At 43.7% G+C, this 18,730-nt stretch overlaps 2 protein-coding genes across 29 annotated transcripts in view; one reads left to right on the forward strand and one right to left on the reverse strand.

Moving 5' to 3' along the window:
• The window catches only part of ELOVL6 (ELOVL fatty acid elongase 6), a 75,278-nt gene extending 66,221 nt beyond the window's left edge, over nt 1-9,057 (forward strand). Inside the window, exons 3-4 of the mRNA XM_074541034.1 lie at nt 4,597-4,748; nt 6,643-9,057. Of these exons, the coding sequence (XP_074397135.1) occupies nt 4,597-4,748; nt 6,643-7,067 (577 nt within the window). The 3' untranslated portion in view covers nt 7,068-9,057. The remainder of the gene's footprint in view (nt 1-4,596; nt 4,749-6,642) is intronic.
• A 2,174-nt stretch (nt 9,058-11,231) lies between these two features.
• EGF (epidermal growth factor) overlaps nt 11,232-18,730 on the reverse strand; it is a 95,041-nt gene continuing 87,542 nt past the window's right edge. For 25 of the 28 annotated variants that reach the window (XM_074541031.1, XM_074541032.1, XM_074541033.1 and 22 more), the window contains one exon: nt 11,232-18,531. The gene's annotated coding sequence lies outside the window, so the exon portion shown is untranslated. The remainder of the gene's footprint in view (nt 18,532-18,730) is intronic. The other 3 variants (XM_074541014.1, XM_074541009.1, XM_074541019.1) reach the window with 3 other exon arrangements.

The following is an 18,730-nucleotide window of genomic DNA, read 5'->3' on the forward strand; positions in this document are numbered from 1 at the left end:
AGGCTGGGAGCTGGAGCTGGACCTGTGGGAGCTCTGGCTGGCTGGCTCACTGCTGGACTAGCCCAGCAACCCACAGCACACTGCAGGCCAACACCTCAGAGAGTGGTTGAACCAGCTAGGCACTGTATACACAGTTTGCATGTTTTGTTTGGTTAAGCTGTTTTAAAGCCAGAGCAGAGACTTTCCACTCTGTGATTATCCTTTAGGACATGTTGCTATATTCTGTGCTGCACTTCCAAAGTTTTTATTTGGAAGTCACATTCCCTGCTCAGTTCTGCAGTGTTGATCCTGGAGTGGAGTGGCCAGAAGTGTCAGGAGTCAAGTGCAGCAGTGGATCTCCATAGAAAGCAGTCCTAGCAAAAATGTGCAGTGACCTCCACTGTGAGGAGGAGCTGAGCCGGCTGCAATGCCATCTGGGGTTGGACTGAAGGCCTGAGGTACTTGCTACTCACATGGGCTTTTGACAAAAACATACTTCACTCCCTGCTGGCAGGTGGGATGGAGACAGCAGAAAGTAGCAATAGGCTTCATACAATAACACCTGCATTGTCTACCCACCTCTCCAGCCAGCTCTCAAGCCCTTCTTAATTCTGCACATAACCCATGCATGGGATGTGTTTTGAGGCCCTCTGAGTACTGGATTTCTGTGGCCAGGTTTTCGTAGCAGGAGGACCATTCCTCATCCCTCTCCTCCCCTCGCCACTGGGAAAGAAGAGGTAGAGAATTCGGGAGTAAAGCTAAACCCAGGAAGAAGAGAAGGCGGGGGATGTTTTTAAGATTTAGCTTTTATTTCTCATTATGCTATCCTGTTTTGATTGGTGATAAAGGAATTTCCTCAAGCTGACTCGGTTTTGCCCCTGATGGTAACTGGTAAATGATCTCTCTGTGCCTTTATCTCAGCCCAGGAACCTTTTGATATATTTTCTCTCGCCTGTCCAGTTGTGGAGGGGATTGATAGAGCAGCTTTAGTGGGCACCTGGCATGCAGCCAGGGTCAACTCACCAACCCCTGTATGAAAACGAGTTTGAGACGGTAAAATATTTGTTTGTATTTTACTCATGGACATATCTTGATAATACTATGGAGATTAAAATATCAATTGGGCATTTTTTAACTTACTAGAGAAGTCACTGCCTGAAGGGAGGAGAATGTAGGGCACTCTGAGCCTGAGTACATAAGAAAGCTGCATTAGATGATGCAGTTTCTGATCAGTCTCTCTAGTTGTAATTGTACAGACTGTAATTGTACAGTAATTCACTGCTACCTTATTTTGAAAATCCCTGCAGATGATTCCCACCAGACAGACTGCTTTGGTAAGCAGTTCATTTCAGTACCTCACAAAAGCTACAGCAGAGAGCAGGGCGAGGACAGGATGCAGCAGAAGTGATTTACTGAGTAAGCAGTGTCATCACTCTGCTGCACATCATGTCTTTGCAAGATAGAAATTTGTTGGTTGATTTTACCTTACAGAACAAACAAGATTAGGTGGCAGGGGCACAGAAAGCAGGCTTATTTCTCTGGCTCCAAGAGACATTTGCAGGCATGCATTAGATCTTTTTCAGTCTCAAGTGGCAGATACTTGTTGGCAAGGCATTGTTTTGGCATGCAGCACTTCTCAAAAGCTTCTACCTGCTCATAGTGCCTGCTCATAGTGTCTATTTTGGTAATTGAATCAGTTACTTGGAGTTTGCTGTCCTTCCTTTGCAAAAAGCCTTCCTTGGTGAATTATGTGAAAATGTAACTTGGTTTCTGTTGAGAAAAAAAATACAGATTAGTTTGACTCACAGTGTGTAGAGCTGTAATTGAGGTCACTTCTAGAGTCATGGAACTAAAGGATGCCACCATCCTGAGGAATTGTAGAAAAGTGTGTGAGTGAGTGTGTGTGAGTGTGTGTGTGTGCGCTCCAAGGAGAGCTCTGCAGTAGCTGCTAAATGGAAAGACAAGCAGAATTACATCAATATAATCTCAAAGACAGCAAAGGGACACTGTAATGCCCCCCAGGCAGAGACTCTGTGTCTCTGTTACCAGTCTGAGTTAGATCCCTGGGTGTCCATACCAAATCACAGTTAGATCATTGTTTGCCTGCTGCTCCAACAAGTGTTCTTCTCATTTGCGTTTGTGTTCATGGCACAGAATTTTCTTTAGTAGCAAACAATTTTTTAGAAAAGCAATACAGCTTCTTTATAGAGAAAGGCATATTGCTTGCAGCTATTTGATTTCATTATTTAAAATTTCCTTTTCTACCCCCATTTTAATGTCAGCACTGAGATACTTGCTAATGGGAGAAACCAGTGTATCATTAGGTATTCTGCCTGATCTTCCTCCACCCAGTTTTGCAACCACCCAAAACATAGGAGCAGGCAGCAGCATGCCCTGGCTAGCCTGAGGAGTTCACTGCCTCAGGAAGAGATCAGATCACATCTCTGTCAGGATCTCCTGTCTTCTTCTGGGAATGAGAAATGCAGTTCCTGAGAAAAAAAGAAAAAAAAAAAAAAAAAGGCATATTTTAAACACCAAAGAGAAGACACAGAATGAATTGCACCTCATTCCATAACTCCTCCTGCAGGTTTTGGCACTCTGCTGAGTTTAAATAACCGATGCCTGAAAGACGTGAGAAAAGTGTGCCGAGAGAACATTTCTGGTTGGAAACCACCCTACATGGAGAGAGGATGCACTGTGAGCTGTGTGGATGCTCAGAGCTCTGCACTGTCCCCTCTGCATGCAGGGGTGGGTGGTCATGGGAGGCTGCAGTGGCTCTCTTGCCTAAGCCTGGGAATGTGTGAGTTGCTTTGGGCAATGCCAGTGGGAAACCCAGACTCAGCTAAACTTCTTCAGCACAGCTGGAAACCACAGCAGGGTGGTTTTTTACTTGCATATAGCACAAGAGGACTCATCTGGCAGCAGACCCAATGAGCAAATACCACACTGCCAATAGATAATAATAGTAGCTTTGTAAGTGCTCACAGTTGTCTGAATTTCCTGCACTGATGGTGCAGTGAAACCTCAGGCATCAGAAGGTAATGGTGCAGGAGCCAGGATGCAGCATACCTCCGTGGGTATGACCCGGCTGTAGAGCCCCATCTGTGATGCCACTGACAGCCCAAAGAGCAGCAGGCACTGTGGCACTCCACTGGGCTGCAGATTCCATGCAGTGGACAGGGGAGAGCAAGCTGCATTGTTCCTTAGCAGCAGGGAGATTTGACTGGGTGTAGCAATGCTGCAGATTTGGAAATCTGAATACTCTGTGCAGATTATATATGTTAGGTAGCAGTTTTAATGTGCAGTAGGCTTGCTAGAACCATATAGTCTGACCAAGAAGCATAAAAACTGCCATCAAACTCAGCTTTTGAGGCTGCCTTGATGATTGTAAAACAGTAGGTTTTTTACAGAATACTGACCTCACAAGACAAGGGCAAGTAACAAAGAATCTACAGCTTCAGAGGAACTGTTCCTTCTTTCACACAATTTGCATAAATGGTAGCTTGCATTACCCACATGTGTATACAGAACTTTTAGGTGACTAGTTTTGCCTGCTGCCATGTAATGACAGTGAGGCACAGTGGGAACCAGGTTAGGTCAAGGTCACAAAGAAGTTAGAGGGGAAATAAGATGGAGCTGGGTAGAGGGATGAGAACGTATGATGTAGGCATAAAGTAAGATATACTCAACCCCTAAATAGATTGTGTCTGTCTTTGCTCTATTTCTTTTTGAAAGCTGCTTCCTTCACCCAGTATTCATCACAACTTACGTGGGACCACCAAGCTACAGTAGTAGACAATGGGCAGGCATGTTCTTGCCATAAAACAATGAGACAAAACTCCTTCTGCAGAGCTCCTTGCTGGTGAGATAGAAGCCTTTGTTCCTGATATGAGCTGGATGTCAACCTATCCCCTCTGTAATTGCAGTAATTAATACTGTTACAAATCTGTTGAAGTTTCTCATTTACAGAACACTGTTATCTTGCATCTCACTTTGATAAGGGGAAGGTGCATCTGCTGTTTACAGCTTGATTTAACTACCTGTTTCCACTGTTAGCAATGACCTGTTCAGGGATAAAGACAAGCATGTGCACCAAAACACTGGCTCTGACTGAGATTCCTCATCAAAATCTGTGTGCCTAGGTGTTGCTGTGCTCAGAGCTCCTGTGGATGTAACAAATACAGGGGAAAGATGAGAGGAAACTCGGAGGAAACCAGAAGAGTGAATTGGTCCTGATTATATTGCTAATAAATATTTTATCAACCCATTTCTTGTAGTTTCCCAGCCATCAGCATCAAAACTCTACATGTTGTTTTGAGCTGAAATAGAATGTTTCCCTGCTCCTGAAAGCCGAAGGATCATTCCTGTGGTAATGAAATAAAAAACACTGATGTTAGCATTCCAGACTTGCACCAGGAGATGTGGCTGCAGTCCAGTTTACAGGTCTGAGTTCAGAGTAACTTCCTAGAAGCCAGCAGAGCTTCTTCAACTTTCAGGCTGTCTCAAGCTTATTATTTCAGCACAGTTATGGCCTTTTCCTCATAATGGTTTGAAGTGATGGCATTGTGATTTCAAATGTCCACTGACCTTTCCTAATTTTCTCTTTTTGTTTTAAAGTATATTCGGTGCTGTTCGAACTGGTGCTTACATGCTGTACATTTTGATGACCAAAGGCCTGAAACAGTCAGTGTGTGACCAGAGTTTTTACATTGGACCTGTCAGCAAATTCTGGGCATATGCATTCGTGCTAAGCAAAGCACCCGAACTAGGTGAGTACCCTTTTTCTTTTTCTTATATGCATTTGTGTATTTTTAGAGCAGAAACATCCATGCAGACAGCACAAGAAGGGTCTCATCACTGTCAAAATCCCATTTAAGTCTCAGAAAAACTGAGTAAACATAACCAAGCCCAAACTACCTTCTTTAGCCCAGGAATAAACTGCAGTGATTGTACACAGCAGGGCAGTCGAGAAGTAAAAGCAATCTGGTCCATGCCTTTTCCTGAGCTTCTTGCAGGCAAATGGGAGTGGCATAATTGGCAGTCACACACCCCGTGGCTACACAAGTGGACGGTGGGCTAGAGCAGCTGTGTCAGCAAGAAGCTTTGAGTCAGACTCTGCCTCTGTTCTGCAGCTTTCATTCTTTAATACGCACCTAGGTGTGCAATTGTGAGCAGTAAGGTGCTTCCTCCCTAAACTATGAAAGCTGTGGCTGCCTGCTTCCTCCAAGTAGAAACCAATTTCCCATAATATCCCTAGCTTTTCCAGTCTTGATTTTTGTAAACTTATATCTCTCCAGCAGTTTCTTGACAAGGGTACTTACGATATCCAGTGAAAGCCATCTTGAAAGTCAGGCTTCATGTGTTCTCATCCATGGCTTATTAGTGTAAGAAAGGATTGTTTTAATGGAAAGGAGCTGCCCTCCAGCTTTCATTTCAGAGGATGTCCTTATTAAACCCCAAAGGACTGCAGCTCTCACTGTGTTCAGGTGTACAGCAAAAATGAGACTTTACCTTTCAGCAGGTAATTTAATTCAGCAAATTAAAGAGGACAGCAATTCATCAGCATTAAAACTAGAATGAGACAGATACCAGTTGCCTTGCTGTGTCAGAATCCCTGGGTTTCCTGCTGCTTAAATTGCTGCAAACCCACAGAAATTTAGTTGTTAAAAATGGGGAACATCAGCTAGAACTGCACAGCAACAATAAATTGAACATATGATTACTTATTAAAATATGAGTCAACATCATGCAGTTAATGAAGTGAACAGCAGTGTTACGGTTTATTGCAGACCTTGAGAAGACAGTGCAGTTTTGCTTCCATCCATGACTAATATTCAGGACTTAGATTTCCTGGGATACTTACACACCAAACTAAGTCCCCGGGTTCAAATCTCAGGGATCCTTTTGGAAACACTCTGTATATAATAGTGGAAAACAAGTAGCATACATATATATCCATAAATCTAATTGAGATGCTCATTGCAATATGAGAAGCAGACGGAAGAAAAAAAGCAAGCAAGATGAATAATACTAACTTTTATACAATAGTAAGATTGATTTGCAGAAAAGGAATGTTTCAACATAACCCACATTTCTTCCTGGAAGCATCTCTTTCAGTACGGTAAGTTGCATATGCAACAGCTTTTTTGTGTATTACCTCAAAAGGCTCTACCGATTTTAACTAGGTTCAGTTTGCACTTAGACATTTGAGCCAGAGGACAGTGTGCTGCTTCCTCTAGGTTTTCTGCTCTCTGTCAAGCTGCATTTCTCTTCCAGTCACAGTACATAATAGGCAGTCTCACAGTAAGAGACGATACACCTACATCCACCTACCTCACCCCAGACTTTTGTGGATAATGTTTGCAGCAAAAGGCTACCAAGTACACATACGGAGTTTTCAGATGGGGTTATCCATACAGGAAAATGTCAATGCATTGGTTTGCTAAAGATTGCATAGGGATTAGGAGCCAAACTGGCTCTCAGACAGGCTCTCAGATCTAGAGCTGAGGTAGATTTCATGCTCTAAAGTAGTGTATACTCCAGCAGCAGCGAAGGCAAGAGAGCACTGCGTTAATTATGGAATTGTTTGATATGTTTCTCATTTCCTCCCCTTTTTTTTTTTTTTTTTTTTTTTTGTGTGTGTGTGTTTTGTTTTCGTTACAGGTGATACAATATTCATTATTCTTAGGAAGCAGAAGCTCATCTTCTTACACTGGTACCATCACATTACAGTGTTACTTTACTCTTGGTACTCGTACAAGGACATGGTGGCTGGCGGGGGCTGGTTCATGACCATGAACTACGGGGTGCACGCCGTCATGTACTCCTACTATGCCTTGCGGGCCGCCGGCTTCAGGGTCTCGCGCAAGTTCGCCATGTTCATCACCCTGTCGCAGATCACTCAGATGTTGATCGGTTGCGTGATCAATTACCTGGTCTTCTCCTGGATGCAGCATGGCCAGTGCCATTCCCACGTGCAGAACATCATCTGGTCCTCTCTCATGTACCTCAGCTACTTTGTGCTCTTCTGCCATTTTTTCTTTGAGGCCTATATCGGCAAAACCAGAAAAGAAAGGAAGGTTGACTAGAGGTAGGAACGAGAAGCCATAGCTCAGGGTCATCAAGAAAAAAACAAAATTATAAGAAAAAAAAAAAGGCACAAGGAAACACATATATGTATGGTGCAGCTAAAACTTGGCAGCTTAGGGAAAGTTAGCTTGGTTTAACCCAGTAAGTTTATGATCCTATCATGGTGAGGACTCACTGAATTCTACTCTATCTCAAAGGACTGCTGATGAAAGACAACTTCCTTCTTGTACCTCTCTGCTCTAGGAAAGAAGGAGAAAAGAAGAGAAAATTCAAGAAAAAGAAAGAATAAAGAGAGAAGAAAAGAGAAATGGAATAATGTTAAGGGGGGAGTAAAAAGTACATTAAATAAGCAGTGTGTTTCCCCAAGGTGGAGGAGAGACTTCTATTTTGAAAAAGAAAAAAGGTTTCTAAATCCTTTCTAATAATTTCTCTGCATTAAACAACAACAACAACAAAAAAGCAGAGGTGACAAAAAAATCTGTCTATAATAACAACAAGATTGCAGAATTAAATTTTTTTCCATAGAAGATTAATACCTTCAGCCAAAATGAAGCCCAAAAAGATGTTTCCTGCATGGAAACTGGCTGAACTCCACACTGTGGTTATGTATGGAAAAGAGAAGAGATTGATTTCTCTGCTATGTACTCTGCCAGGAGAGCAGATCTGGGATACAGAGTGACCTCCCTCAGAAGGTGGAAAGGAGCAGTATTTTTACAAGAGTTTAATGTGAAAAGATGCACTGTTGCAATACATATCTCAGAGAGTGCATTTCCAAGTGCATTTTTCAGTTAAAGGCTAGGAATTTCTGCAGCAGGATAAGTCATAGAGGGTTAAATCAATCAATATTTGCTAAATTACCAGGGGCTAATAGTGGAGGGATGTTCAGAAAGGAGAGGGACACAACTCCCCTCACATGATTTTTAGGAATTATCCATTGCTCTTAATTTAGCCCGCAGCAACACCGAATTAAATGGGGGAAATCGGGAGAAATCGCAGTTAGCGAGAAGAGAGTGATTTATCTGCCCACTGTTTTCAGAACAGAGCCCTGTGGTACAATCTGGATTCTGTGTTTTTGCAGACACAAGGATGCCTGCCTGAGTCGGGAGAGGTGGCAGGACTGTGCGACATTGGGTATCACTGTGCTTCTGCATCTGCCTCCTGGGCAGTGCAAAGATGTTCAAAGTGCCCTCCTCTGGTCATGTGGAGATACTACTACAAAACATACCTGGAACAGGTTTTTCTTGAGATTTGTGTAGGAAAAAAATTAGTCTAAATGAAGTAATTTTGCTGCAACAGCTTGACTCTAAAGTCCAGAGAGAGTGATCTTTCATTGAATAAATATATCTCTGCAGAATCTGTACTGTAACATCAGACTGACCGCTTAAGAAGACACTCTTTCTTCTCTGAAGTCAGCTACAGATGTAAACAGAAATGTATTTCACTCTGAACCTTAGAGAGTTAGTTGAGAACAGCCATATTCTTTCAAAGACAAGTAGATTGCATTATCTGTGATATTCCAGTCCTTACAAAGCCAAATAAAATGTGTAAAAGTTCCTAGTATTTCAAAGACGCAAGTATGTAAACTTGATGTTAAATGTGTTAATGTAGTATTCTAAATTGTAACAGCTAGGTAGTTTAACTAAACAATTAGAAGAACTAGATCAACAAAATAGGGACTGCTGTTCTGCATAGAATATACACACACCTATAACTACACCCATATACACATTCTGTGAATTGTCAACAAGAAAAAACAGCCCAGTGGCAGAGAATCACATTTCCTGGCTAATGCAAAAGATTGTCATTATCTTTCTTGCTTTAATTTGAGATTGTACAGTACAAAGGGGTTTCTTTAATTATTATTTTTAGCTTTAATTGTGCTGTCATTCATGAAACAGAGCTGCTTTAGTATCCTGTTAAGAGATGACAAGGGCTTTCGGTGTCTCATTATATACAAAAGAAAAACAAATAAAATTACATTCCATATTATGTGAATGGTCTTACAAATCAAAGGCCTTTTCAGGCCCAAATAGTAATTATAACAAGCAGAAAATGAGTTTACATTTGTGTTATTTAAGTTATTGATGTGCTGACATTATTTTATGGTACAAACCATCGCAAAATGTGATATGCAGTAATGAAGCTATGATACTCATTAATAGGACTACTGTATACGTGGAAATATTAGACAAAACCAATTAAATGTGTAAAGCATTTTGTTATACAGCTTGGGAGTAGATAATTATAACGCTGAATAAGCCTTTTTCCTCATGTTTAATTTTGCCCTGGCTAAAAAGCAGGTTAAGAAGACCAGTAAAGAGTGGAAAAGGCAAAATTAAAGTTAACTGCAATTAGCTGATAAAGTGTTAGTAGGAGCCCACCATTGTGCCATTTAGGGCCTCAGTCCCATGTGTCTTAAGTCTTTCAGACAGAGCAAGAGGGGCTGGAAGTGGTCCAGTGTCTGGAGCTGAAGCTGGAGCAGACCTCTTGGACTCTCTGAAGTCAGTGGAGGCTTTGCTGTGCTTTGAACAGAGCCAGTGTGCCTGACTGCCTTTATCTGAGCAGAGGGGAAGGAGCCCTGCATATCTCCTGCAAATTTGAGGCTTATGGCTCATGACTGAAAACCTTTATTGATGATGGCAAGTGACATCACAGCCTGGCAAGGACTTGCTGCCCAACTTTAACACAGGCATGAAACAGGGTGGGTTGCAAACAGCAATCACCCCTCTTTCATACTCTGTTTTCCTTAATTGCATAGGATTAAACCCCCATATTTCTAGGTCCTGGATGACAATGCTGGCAATGCCAACATTGATTTCAGCAGAGCAAGAAATTCACCTGCTCTTTCCCCATCTCCCAAAGTCCTCATGGGTGCCTCTGCACCGTTCCCATGCCCAGTTCCCTCCCAGACAAGGCTGGCTGTGGGGGAGGCAGCTGCCCTGCTGCAGCTTCCCTGCTGCCTGGGAAGCAGCTCCAGTGCAGTCACCAGCCCCAGTGACCTCCTCAGCAGGCAGTGCAGATGCACCCCTGGTGTGCAGGGGAAGCTGAGCACCAAAAACAGGGGGCATGCTGGCAGGTGACTGGGCTGCACACAAGCACACTTGTAGGGATGTGGCAGCAGGATCAGACATGCAAGGTACAGTGACAAATTAGGGAGCATTTCTTGTCACACTGGGAGCTGGCTGTGACACTGCCATTTGCTTCAGGAAATTAGAACATCACACACACATTTACACAGGTCCTATGGCCCTACTGTACCAGCAGGCTTTTCGTCTGAGGTTTTCCACTGGAGCCAAATGGTCTAACTGGCATTAAAGAATTTGACAAAAATACAAAATACAGCTGACACTGTTTTTCTTACTTTTCTTCCCCTGAAACATACATGCATGATATTTAGACATCACATTTAATCCACTTGCAAATTCTTAAACATTGAGCTTGTCATGTAATGACACCTCAACAGTACTCCTGCTGTTCCAACCTTTGAGCCACAAGATACAAACAAAGCTAATTGGGTCCTACTTATTTCCCCTGGCTTGGGTCTTGGAGTCATATTTTCAGACTTTTTTGTCCAGTACCAGAACTCTTTTTTTTTCCCTAGTTATTTTAAAGACATCTGTAATCCTGTTGTGTTCACACATGCCATGGGGAACTCAAACTTTATATAAATTTACCAAGGATTATAGGACCTGTGACAGCTGTGAGACATGCTTGAAATGCTGTTATGGGATCCACTGTTAAAGTCAGGAAAGTTCCACTGTTGATGAGTTCACTCTACCAGGGTCAAAGTCTGTGTTTTATGTTTTGATGCATTAATGCAATGTACTGAAATAAAACCAGAAAGGTCAGTATGGATTTATGCTTAGGCAGCTGCCAGCAGAATTTGGCTCTTCCTTAAAACTACTTCTGTGTAGTGAACATTTTAAGGAAAATATTTTAAACTAGTTAGTGAAAGAACAAAAACTTGGATAATTCTGCAGCCTCCTTAAACCATGCCTGTGATGAGAAGGAAACCCCTGGTTCTTACAGACCTTTTGTAACTCAGTCACAGATGATTTATGTCTGCGCTCACTGATAACACCCAACTAGGAGCAGCTGGCTCCAAAAGAGACCTCTCACCAGCATCTCACAGTAAAATGATTTGGGTTTTTTGCAAGATAAGGGCCAAAGTGTGCAAAAGGAATCACTCAAAAGAGTCAGGCAGGGTAGCAGGAATGAAATATTGCACACAAGTTGCAGGAGAGACACAGAGGGAGATCTATTCCATATCCCAGGACAAAGTATTTCCAGGGTGAACACTCACTCCCTTCCAAGATGTGGAAAGGCAGTGTGGAAGGAGGGTGGGCTGCACAGTGCCAAGTGCTCAGGATGGAGTGGCTGGTGGAATAAAGCTTCCAGGTAGGGGTCCCTCCTGCAGAAGTTAATTAGGCAGTTACTCCCTGAGTGCCAGGGTGAGTCTGTGGGTTTGTTTGGAGGAACATCCATGGTTTGATAACTTGTTCAAGTCCTGGGTGTACTTTATTTTTTCATCTGAAAGTAAAAACTTGGGACATTTTAGTTGAAAACAATGGTACCTTAGGGTTCAGGCAACATTCAGGTGGTTTCAGGCAACAGAGCATAAGAAACCAATTATTGTGACCATGAAATAGCAGCCTTTGTAAGCAGTGCCAGATGCAATGCAGTGGTGCTGTAATATCTCTAGGAGTTGTAGCCTGTTGTGTACTTCAGAACCAGAAGCAGAAGTACAGCATCTTTGTATAGGAACCATAAACACAGATATAAAGTAATGAAGATGGCTTTGATCAAGGAAGACATCAAAACCAATTTCAGACCATACTGCATAAGTTCAGGGCTTGTTCCAATGCCTGCTTAAAGTAAGATTGTTGGTGAGATGTCCAATGACTTTGGGTAGCTTTGCTTCAGCCCACTGGAGCCCAGTTGCAGAGGGTGATGAAAGACCTAAATTCCCTTTTTGCTTAGTGGTGACATGAACCCTCTGGGGCATTACTCAGCTCTGATGTGGGTCTGCAGTCATATTTTCCAGCCCAGCATCAGTGAGCCTTCTACAAGGGAAGATTTGTAACTCAGAATTATCTGTGGGTTTCCACGGTTTTATTTCAATACATTTTCCATTCCATTTATTTTATTAAAAGCAAGCTAAAGGACAAGTCCCTGATCCTGCTATCATGAATGCTCCCTTGCAGCCAGTGCACCATACACAGGCTTTTGCTTACAGGGGTAAAGGCAGGACCAGGGTCTTGTTACTGACTTAATTTCTAGCAGAGCAAACACCACAGGGTAGGATTTGATTTCTTAAATTGAATCAACTGTACCAACACAAATAAGATTGGATCTGCACATTAACTTGACAGCTAAGGGTAACCAGGGCCCTCCCCAGGACATCATAATGTAAAATGCTGCATGAAGAGAGGTTAGAGTGTATTTCCCAATGGGTATAAAATAATACTTCCCTGAAACAGTGACCTTCCTGAGAAATCTCCCTTCTGTCCAGTCCTGGACAGCTTCAAACAGGCCTGTCTGCTGAAAAAATGCAGCTCTGATTGACTTATCTGCTTTCTCAAAAGGGCCACTACATGCTTTAGGCTTTTTGGAGCCTTAAAGCTCAAGCTAGATTTATATTCAGAAAAAGAAAAACAACCTTAATATGTGTACAATAACTAGAAGAGAATAGTATGATAAATATCTTTATTTTACCATTTTCAAATGGCTATTTCATTACATAAAAGGAAGTTTTTATTTTTATTTTTGGGGGTATATTGATATTCCAAATAAATTTTAACTTTTGGTTCAAAATAAAATCTGTCTCTGTGTCTTATTAATGTGTAACATCCATTTTTTCTCTCAATTTGCACCAAGTCCATTTGTTGAATAAGAGAAGTCATTCTCCAGATATGAGACTACAGCATGACTACTGTGTCACTTCCCAGCAGATCCCTCCCAAGTTCATATCTTTGTGCACCACACAGAAGCATCACTTGTTTTTTTTTTCTTTTTGTGTGCATCACATGCACCTGTGTGATGAGAGTGCATATCATACAGGTGCTTAAATGTCCTGACTGTACACACCTACATTTTGGGAATCCTAATCTTTGCATCTGTGGTAAGGAACAGAATCCCTGTCCACCATGGTACCATCTGTGCAGGGAGACCACGAGAGCAGAGCAGCACCTGCCAGTGAGCCCTGGCAGCCCCGTGCTGTTGTACCCATGGCACTGGCTGCTCTGCAGCGGCTCTCACCAGCCATTCTCTGGACAATCCTGTGTCTGTTGTTCCCTGAACATCCCAGTTACCCATCCCTGCCAGCAGCCTGGCTTGTGCAGACAGGCACCCCTGCTGAGAGATGGACACAGCCAGCCCTGCTCTGCGCAGCAAGAGCAGTTCGTGCCTGGTTTTGCTCCTGCTCTTTTGGAGTTAAGCTAAAGCAGGCTATAAAGGAAAAGCTTTGTTGCCCTGTATACACAATTCAATGAAGTGACTCGGCATCTGGCATCTACTGCAGGACTAACCAAAATCTGAGGGAAGATCCAAAGTGAAAAATGTTTGGGCTGCATCACCACCCTGCTGAACCCTCACCACTCCCCCCTGCCTTCCAGCCCCACAGCAGCTTTCTGAGCAAAGACAGCAGAGGCTGGAGGCACAGGGAGGAAGGTAAAGGAGTCGGAAGCCCACAGTAGGGACACATGGGGATGTGAGAGACCCTGGTGACCTTCCTGAGGACTGGCTTGGGAATCAGCCCAAGGAGCAGTCTGAAAATGAAACAGCAAGAAGAGGGAATTGCACATATGGACTGGGAAAGTGCTGCCTACCATCTTCAGTATTATCACAGGGAGAGTGAAAGAGCAAATAATGTAGCAAAGCAGAAGGGGGTTTACAAGGTAGGTGCAGCTCAATAACTGTTCAATAACCAAGTAGAAAAAAACCCCATTATGTGGGCAGTATAGGATTGCTTCAGACTTACGGCAGAAACTGTATTTTCTTTACTCCAGCTCTCTATGCTTCTGACAAGTACCTGTGACACTGTCTATGCCCCCAAGCACAAAAGTCAGCTCTTCTTTCTAGATTCTTCTGTCAAGCTGCAGTAAGCTTGTGCTTGGAAGTCCCCAGCAGAATTAGTCATCCTGGCATCCCACTAAACATGGGCTGCTACTTACCCAGAAAGATAATATCAGGATGAAAGGAATTGTGTTGTGCTTGTCCTTCAGCACTGAGTGGACATGCAGGCATCCATCACCACGAGGCTCTAGCAGTGCTCTGTTTATTTCCATCCCAGCAAGAAGAAACATTTTCCTAAGCTCAGCACATGCAGGAGCCCAGCCACAGTGGAGGGGAGCTGTGGATTTGTAGCTGGTGCTCTCCTGGCAGCTTGTGCAGGGAGTAGGGCACAGCCCCACCTTGATCCGTGCTCTGTCCCTCCTGCACAGCGAGTGCCTCGGAGACAAAGCTGAAGCACCTCACAAAGTTCACATTAAGTCCATGCAAGCAAACAGATTCTATAGTGATGTTGGACTTGGCCAAGAAGTTTCTTGAGTCTTTGCCACATTGCTTAATGTCAAAATGCTGAATAAACTTTCTTCATCCATTCTCCTCCAAGTAGCTTGGTGACCATGCTCCCTCAGAGTGATGTGCCCACAAAATCCCTGCCAGAAACCCCCACATAAACACCTTCAGCTGTCCCTGCTCTGCCATCTTCCTGCCCTTTGGAGGCCTGAGAACTTGTCAGGCAGCAACCCTCACTGCTGCTCACCAGAGAAGGCTTAAAAGGGGTTATTTATAATGACTTTTACAGTGATGGAGCAGGCTCTGTTGCCTAAATTATTTACCTGGGGGAGACAAGTGAAGCCAACTGAATTCTGCTAGGGGCACAGTGCTCTGTCTTGCCTCTCATCTACACTGCTCTTCACATTTCCTCTCTGTTTCACCAAGCCCCGGGTCCTGCTGCTTCAAGGACTCTGAGTCTGTCTGTTCAGCCCAGGCTGTAATCCATTGCTTTGTGCAACAGAGGACGACTTTTCTGTCCACCTGCTCCAGTCCCCATCCCACTGTTGCCAGCTGCAGTTTGCAATCCAATGCTCAAATCCTTTCTGCTGCTGTGCTCACTGTAATTCTTCATATTCTTCATGCATCACATCTCAGCTGCTGCCCCCCAGCACGGCTGGCACCTCCACAGGGCAGGGGATGAAGAAAATCTAACCACAGAAATGGCAGGAGGTGACATTACAAGAAGGGAAACAGTAATAGAAAATACCAGTTTCTGAGCATTAGAATAATTTGCTTTTGCTGAAAGGACCTTAAAGATCACATGTAAAGGATTTTTTTTTTGTCAGTATTTTTTCCTTTAAAATTTTACTAGAAATGCCAGGGATCTGAGGTTTGTCCAATGCAATGCTGGCACTTGGATACAAATGCTGCCACTAGAACTGCTAAGAGCATTTAAACCCTTTTTCCTTAGTGTTTGTTAGACAGACAACAAAATACAGTTAACAAAGACTTTGCTGTTCACCTCTTCTGCTTTCTCACTACAGCTTTTCTTTCAACATGGCTTTATCCATGTAAGATAAGCTTAGCCCACTGAGGCTGGTGGGCTTTAAGGGTATCTGTCTGTAGGAGAGGTAAGATCATGGCTATTTGGGGCTGTACTGTCTGTTTGGGAATGTTTTTTCCGTTGTGTAATGGAGTCTTTGTCTAGGGAGATAAAAGCTGTTCAGGCCTGTGGTCACCTGAGAGTGGTAACACTCATCACTTATGCATTTCATGATGGCAGCTCTGTACCATTTCAGTATTTAATCCACAGCTATTGATGTCCATAGAGATTTAGGCTGGAAGGATGTTAAATCTCTTAAGCATATCTCATCAAACTGTTGCCTCAGGTGGAGTTTTGCAAGCCCCAAGCAGAGATGAACTCCTTTGTACCACATGGCAATCATCATGATGCAGCCATGGGGCTTGACCCCACACACCAAAGCTGGAGGGGGCATCTGCAGGTGAGCTGGGCCTGGCATCCTGCAGCTGTGAGAAATGCCCTTCCTGGGGGGTCCCTGGCCCTGGCTGTGGGCAGTGAGTCTCCACAGAGGGGTGCCAGTGCTCCCAGGGAGCTTGGAGAAGGTCTCATCAGCCTTGGACCACGAGCTGACCACAAGACACGGTCTGTGGGCTGCTCTTGCTGGGGTTTCTGCCCCTCAGCTTACCTCAGGCAGCTGCTGGTTCAGGCTGGCAGCAGAGGGCCTTGGCACAGCCATGCAGAGTGCCTGGAGCTCGGAGATGCAGTTTGGGGATGTGTGGCTGTTAATGAAAGTCATACAAGGATAGCGCTATTAACTTCACAGGGCTAATTTAAATCAGAAAAGGACAAAACATACAGGAAACTTGGCGTCTAGGAAACATCTGCTGCTTTTAGCTGATGGAACATTCAAGAGAAAACTGGGAAAAATCTCAAAGACTCCAGCTTAAGGTATTGGTCTTATCTGAGGTCCCCTGTGAGCTTCCACCCTGCTTTTGCAGCCAGCCCTGTCAGTAAAAGCCATCCAATGTAGTACACTATGTGGGCCAGGAGAAAAATTTGCATGAGTTAAAGAGTTTTAAGTATGAACTACATCCAGGGAACTAAATTTCAGAGTATCTGCTCCTATGCAATATATGTCTCTTTGAGAGAACACCTTTGAGCTGTTATTTTCCATGCTTTATCCCAGACTCATTTGAATTGAATCAGGACACCTGTTCCTTCAAGCAAGAGAAGAACACAAGAAATGAGATGTGGCAGCTGGCCAGGAGCATTGCATGCATGTATAATGTTGGTGGCTTGTGTGGATCTGCATCCAGAGGCTGGGAACACCTGGCTTGCTCAGTGTGAGGAAACCATGCAGAAATCCCAGACAGACAACTACCATGAGCTTACACAGCCTGGGCACTGGGTTGCTCTCTCCCATGCAGCTGGGAGCACTTTGGACCTCCCTTCACTAAATTACCCATCCCTGGTGCCCTGGCAGGAGGTGAGCAGCATGCAGCAGCACTCTGGAACTCAGGGCTCCTCACTTCTTGCACTGCCTTGACAAAATATTGTTTACTCCCTGCTCTGCCACCCCAAGGTGTGGCTTCAGTCTGTGCATGAGGCAAAGGGCTTTTCCCTGAGCAAAAGAAATGATTAATTTCTAGCAGGGAAGGAGGTAGCTGCTGCTGCTTTAAGGCTGTGTGCTGTCCTGGAGGGCAGCAGAAATGCCACTGGCAGGTCCTGCATGCTGCCCATGGGACTGGTATGGGCTCCAGGCCACCACCCAAAATGGCATGGCTCAGAGAGAGCAAGCTTGGCAAGGCAGCACTGCATGGGAGCCTCAGGAACAAAGACATCTCTGTCTGCTAAAATCATGCAGCACCACAGGGAGGATTCAGTGAAGGAGCCAGCAAAAAACTGGACAACAAAAAAGGCTGTTTTCCCTTCCACCTCCCTCAGCAGGGTAACGCTAATGAACTTGAGGGTCTTAGGTTGGAAAATAAAAGCACTTAACTTCTACAAAATTAACTTCAGATGTAAAACAGAAAGAAAAAGCTGCTGGTATTTGCAAGAGGACAAACTGGAAGTCATCATTACCCAGCCAGACTTCCCCAAGCCTGTCTTTTATATAACTTAGATACTGCACACCTGACCAAAAGCCTCTGCCTCAGCTTGGCACTCCAGGACATGCTGAGATGCCTGTGGTCCGTCAGCACAGCCAGAGCCCCCTGCTGGCCCCTGAGCCCCAGAGAGGCTGAGCAGCCCCCGAGCTGGGCTCTCTGCCTGCCCAGGGCTGCTGGATGTGCATCGCTCCTTGGCTTTCCGCTCTTTTATAGGGGTGAACTTCAACCACGTACAGCTTCAGTGACTCCAGACTGTACAAGTGTCTCTTGAAAATTCAATTGCTCTCAACTGTGTAGTCTTTTTTATATTCTTTCTTTCTTTCTTTTTGTTTTGTTTTTCTTTCTCAAACTCCTTTGTGTATAATAGTGGCAGTAAGAGGAACCAGGAGCTAACTTTGCTGCTCAAATTCTTTAGAACTCTAGAAAACTCATCAAAAGTATGTGTGCATTTATATATATATAAAATACCAATATTTTAACTGCAAAGGTCTCATAGGTGAATATTTGATGTATAGAACTTCCTGGAGTCATATTCTTAAAAGGCAGCAACTGGTTTTTTTTCTTAAAATCAGGAGATTTTTAAAGAACATAAAACTTTCATTATGAATAACAGCTCACTCCCATGCAAACTTTGAACTTGCAGTGTTACAAGCAGTGCTGTGCAATGGCAACCAACTATAAAGCAAGTTTAGAGAATACAGTTTTGTTCCTGATTCTGCCTTCAAAAAGGACTTGTATAACTCTGTGTGCAGCATGCACTTGCCAGTCCTTCATGAATTCATTCTTCAGTGGGAAAGTTCTCAGCAGTCAAAACCCCACAGTGCTGGTCACTGCCTGCAGAGTGAAAAGTGTATATCAGACACCAACAAGTTGGTAATTCTGCAGCTGACAATTTCTAATTTTAAAATTAAGCAATAAATGCTTAAAGGAAATTGTTTTTTACTTGTACTGAGAAGCTTAATCCTTCAGTATGGCAGACACTCTGGGTTTAAGATCTGTAATGCATTTTTGTGGACTTTTTTTTTTTTTTTGC

This window comes from Zonotrichia albicollis, chromosome 5 (genome assembly GCF_047830755.1).
Source record: "Zonotrichia albicollis isolate bZonAlb1 chromosome 5, bZonAlb1.hap1, whole genome shotgun sequence".
Lineage (NCBI taxonomy): Eukaryota > Metazoa > Chordata > Aves > Passeriformes > Passerellidae > Zonotrichia > Zonotrichia albicollis.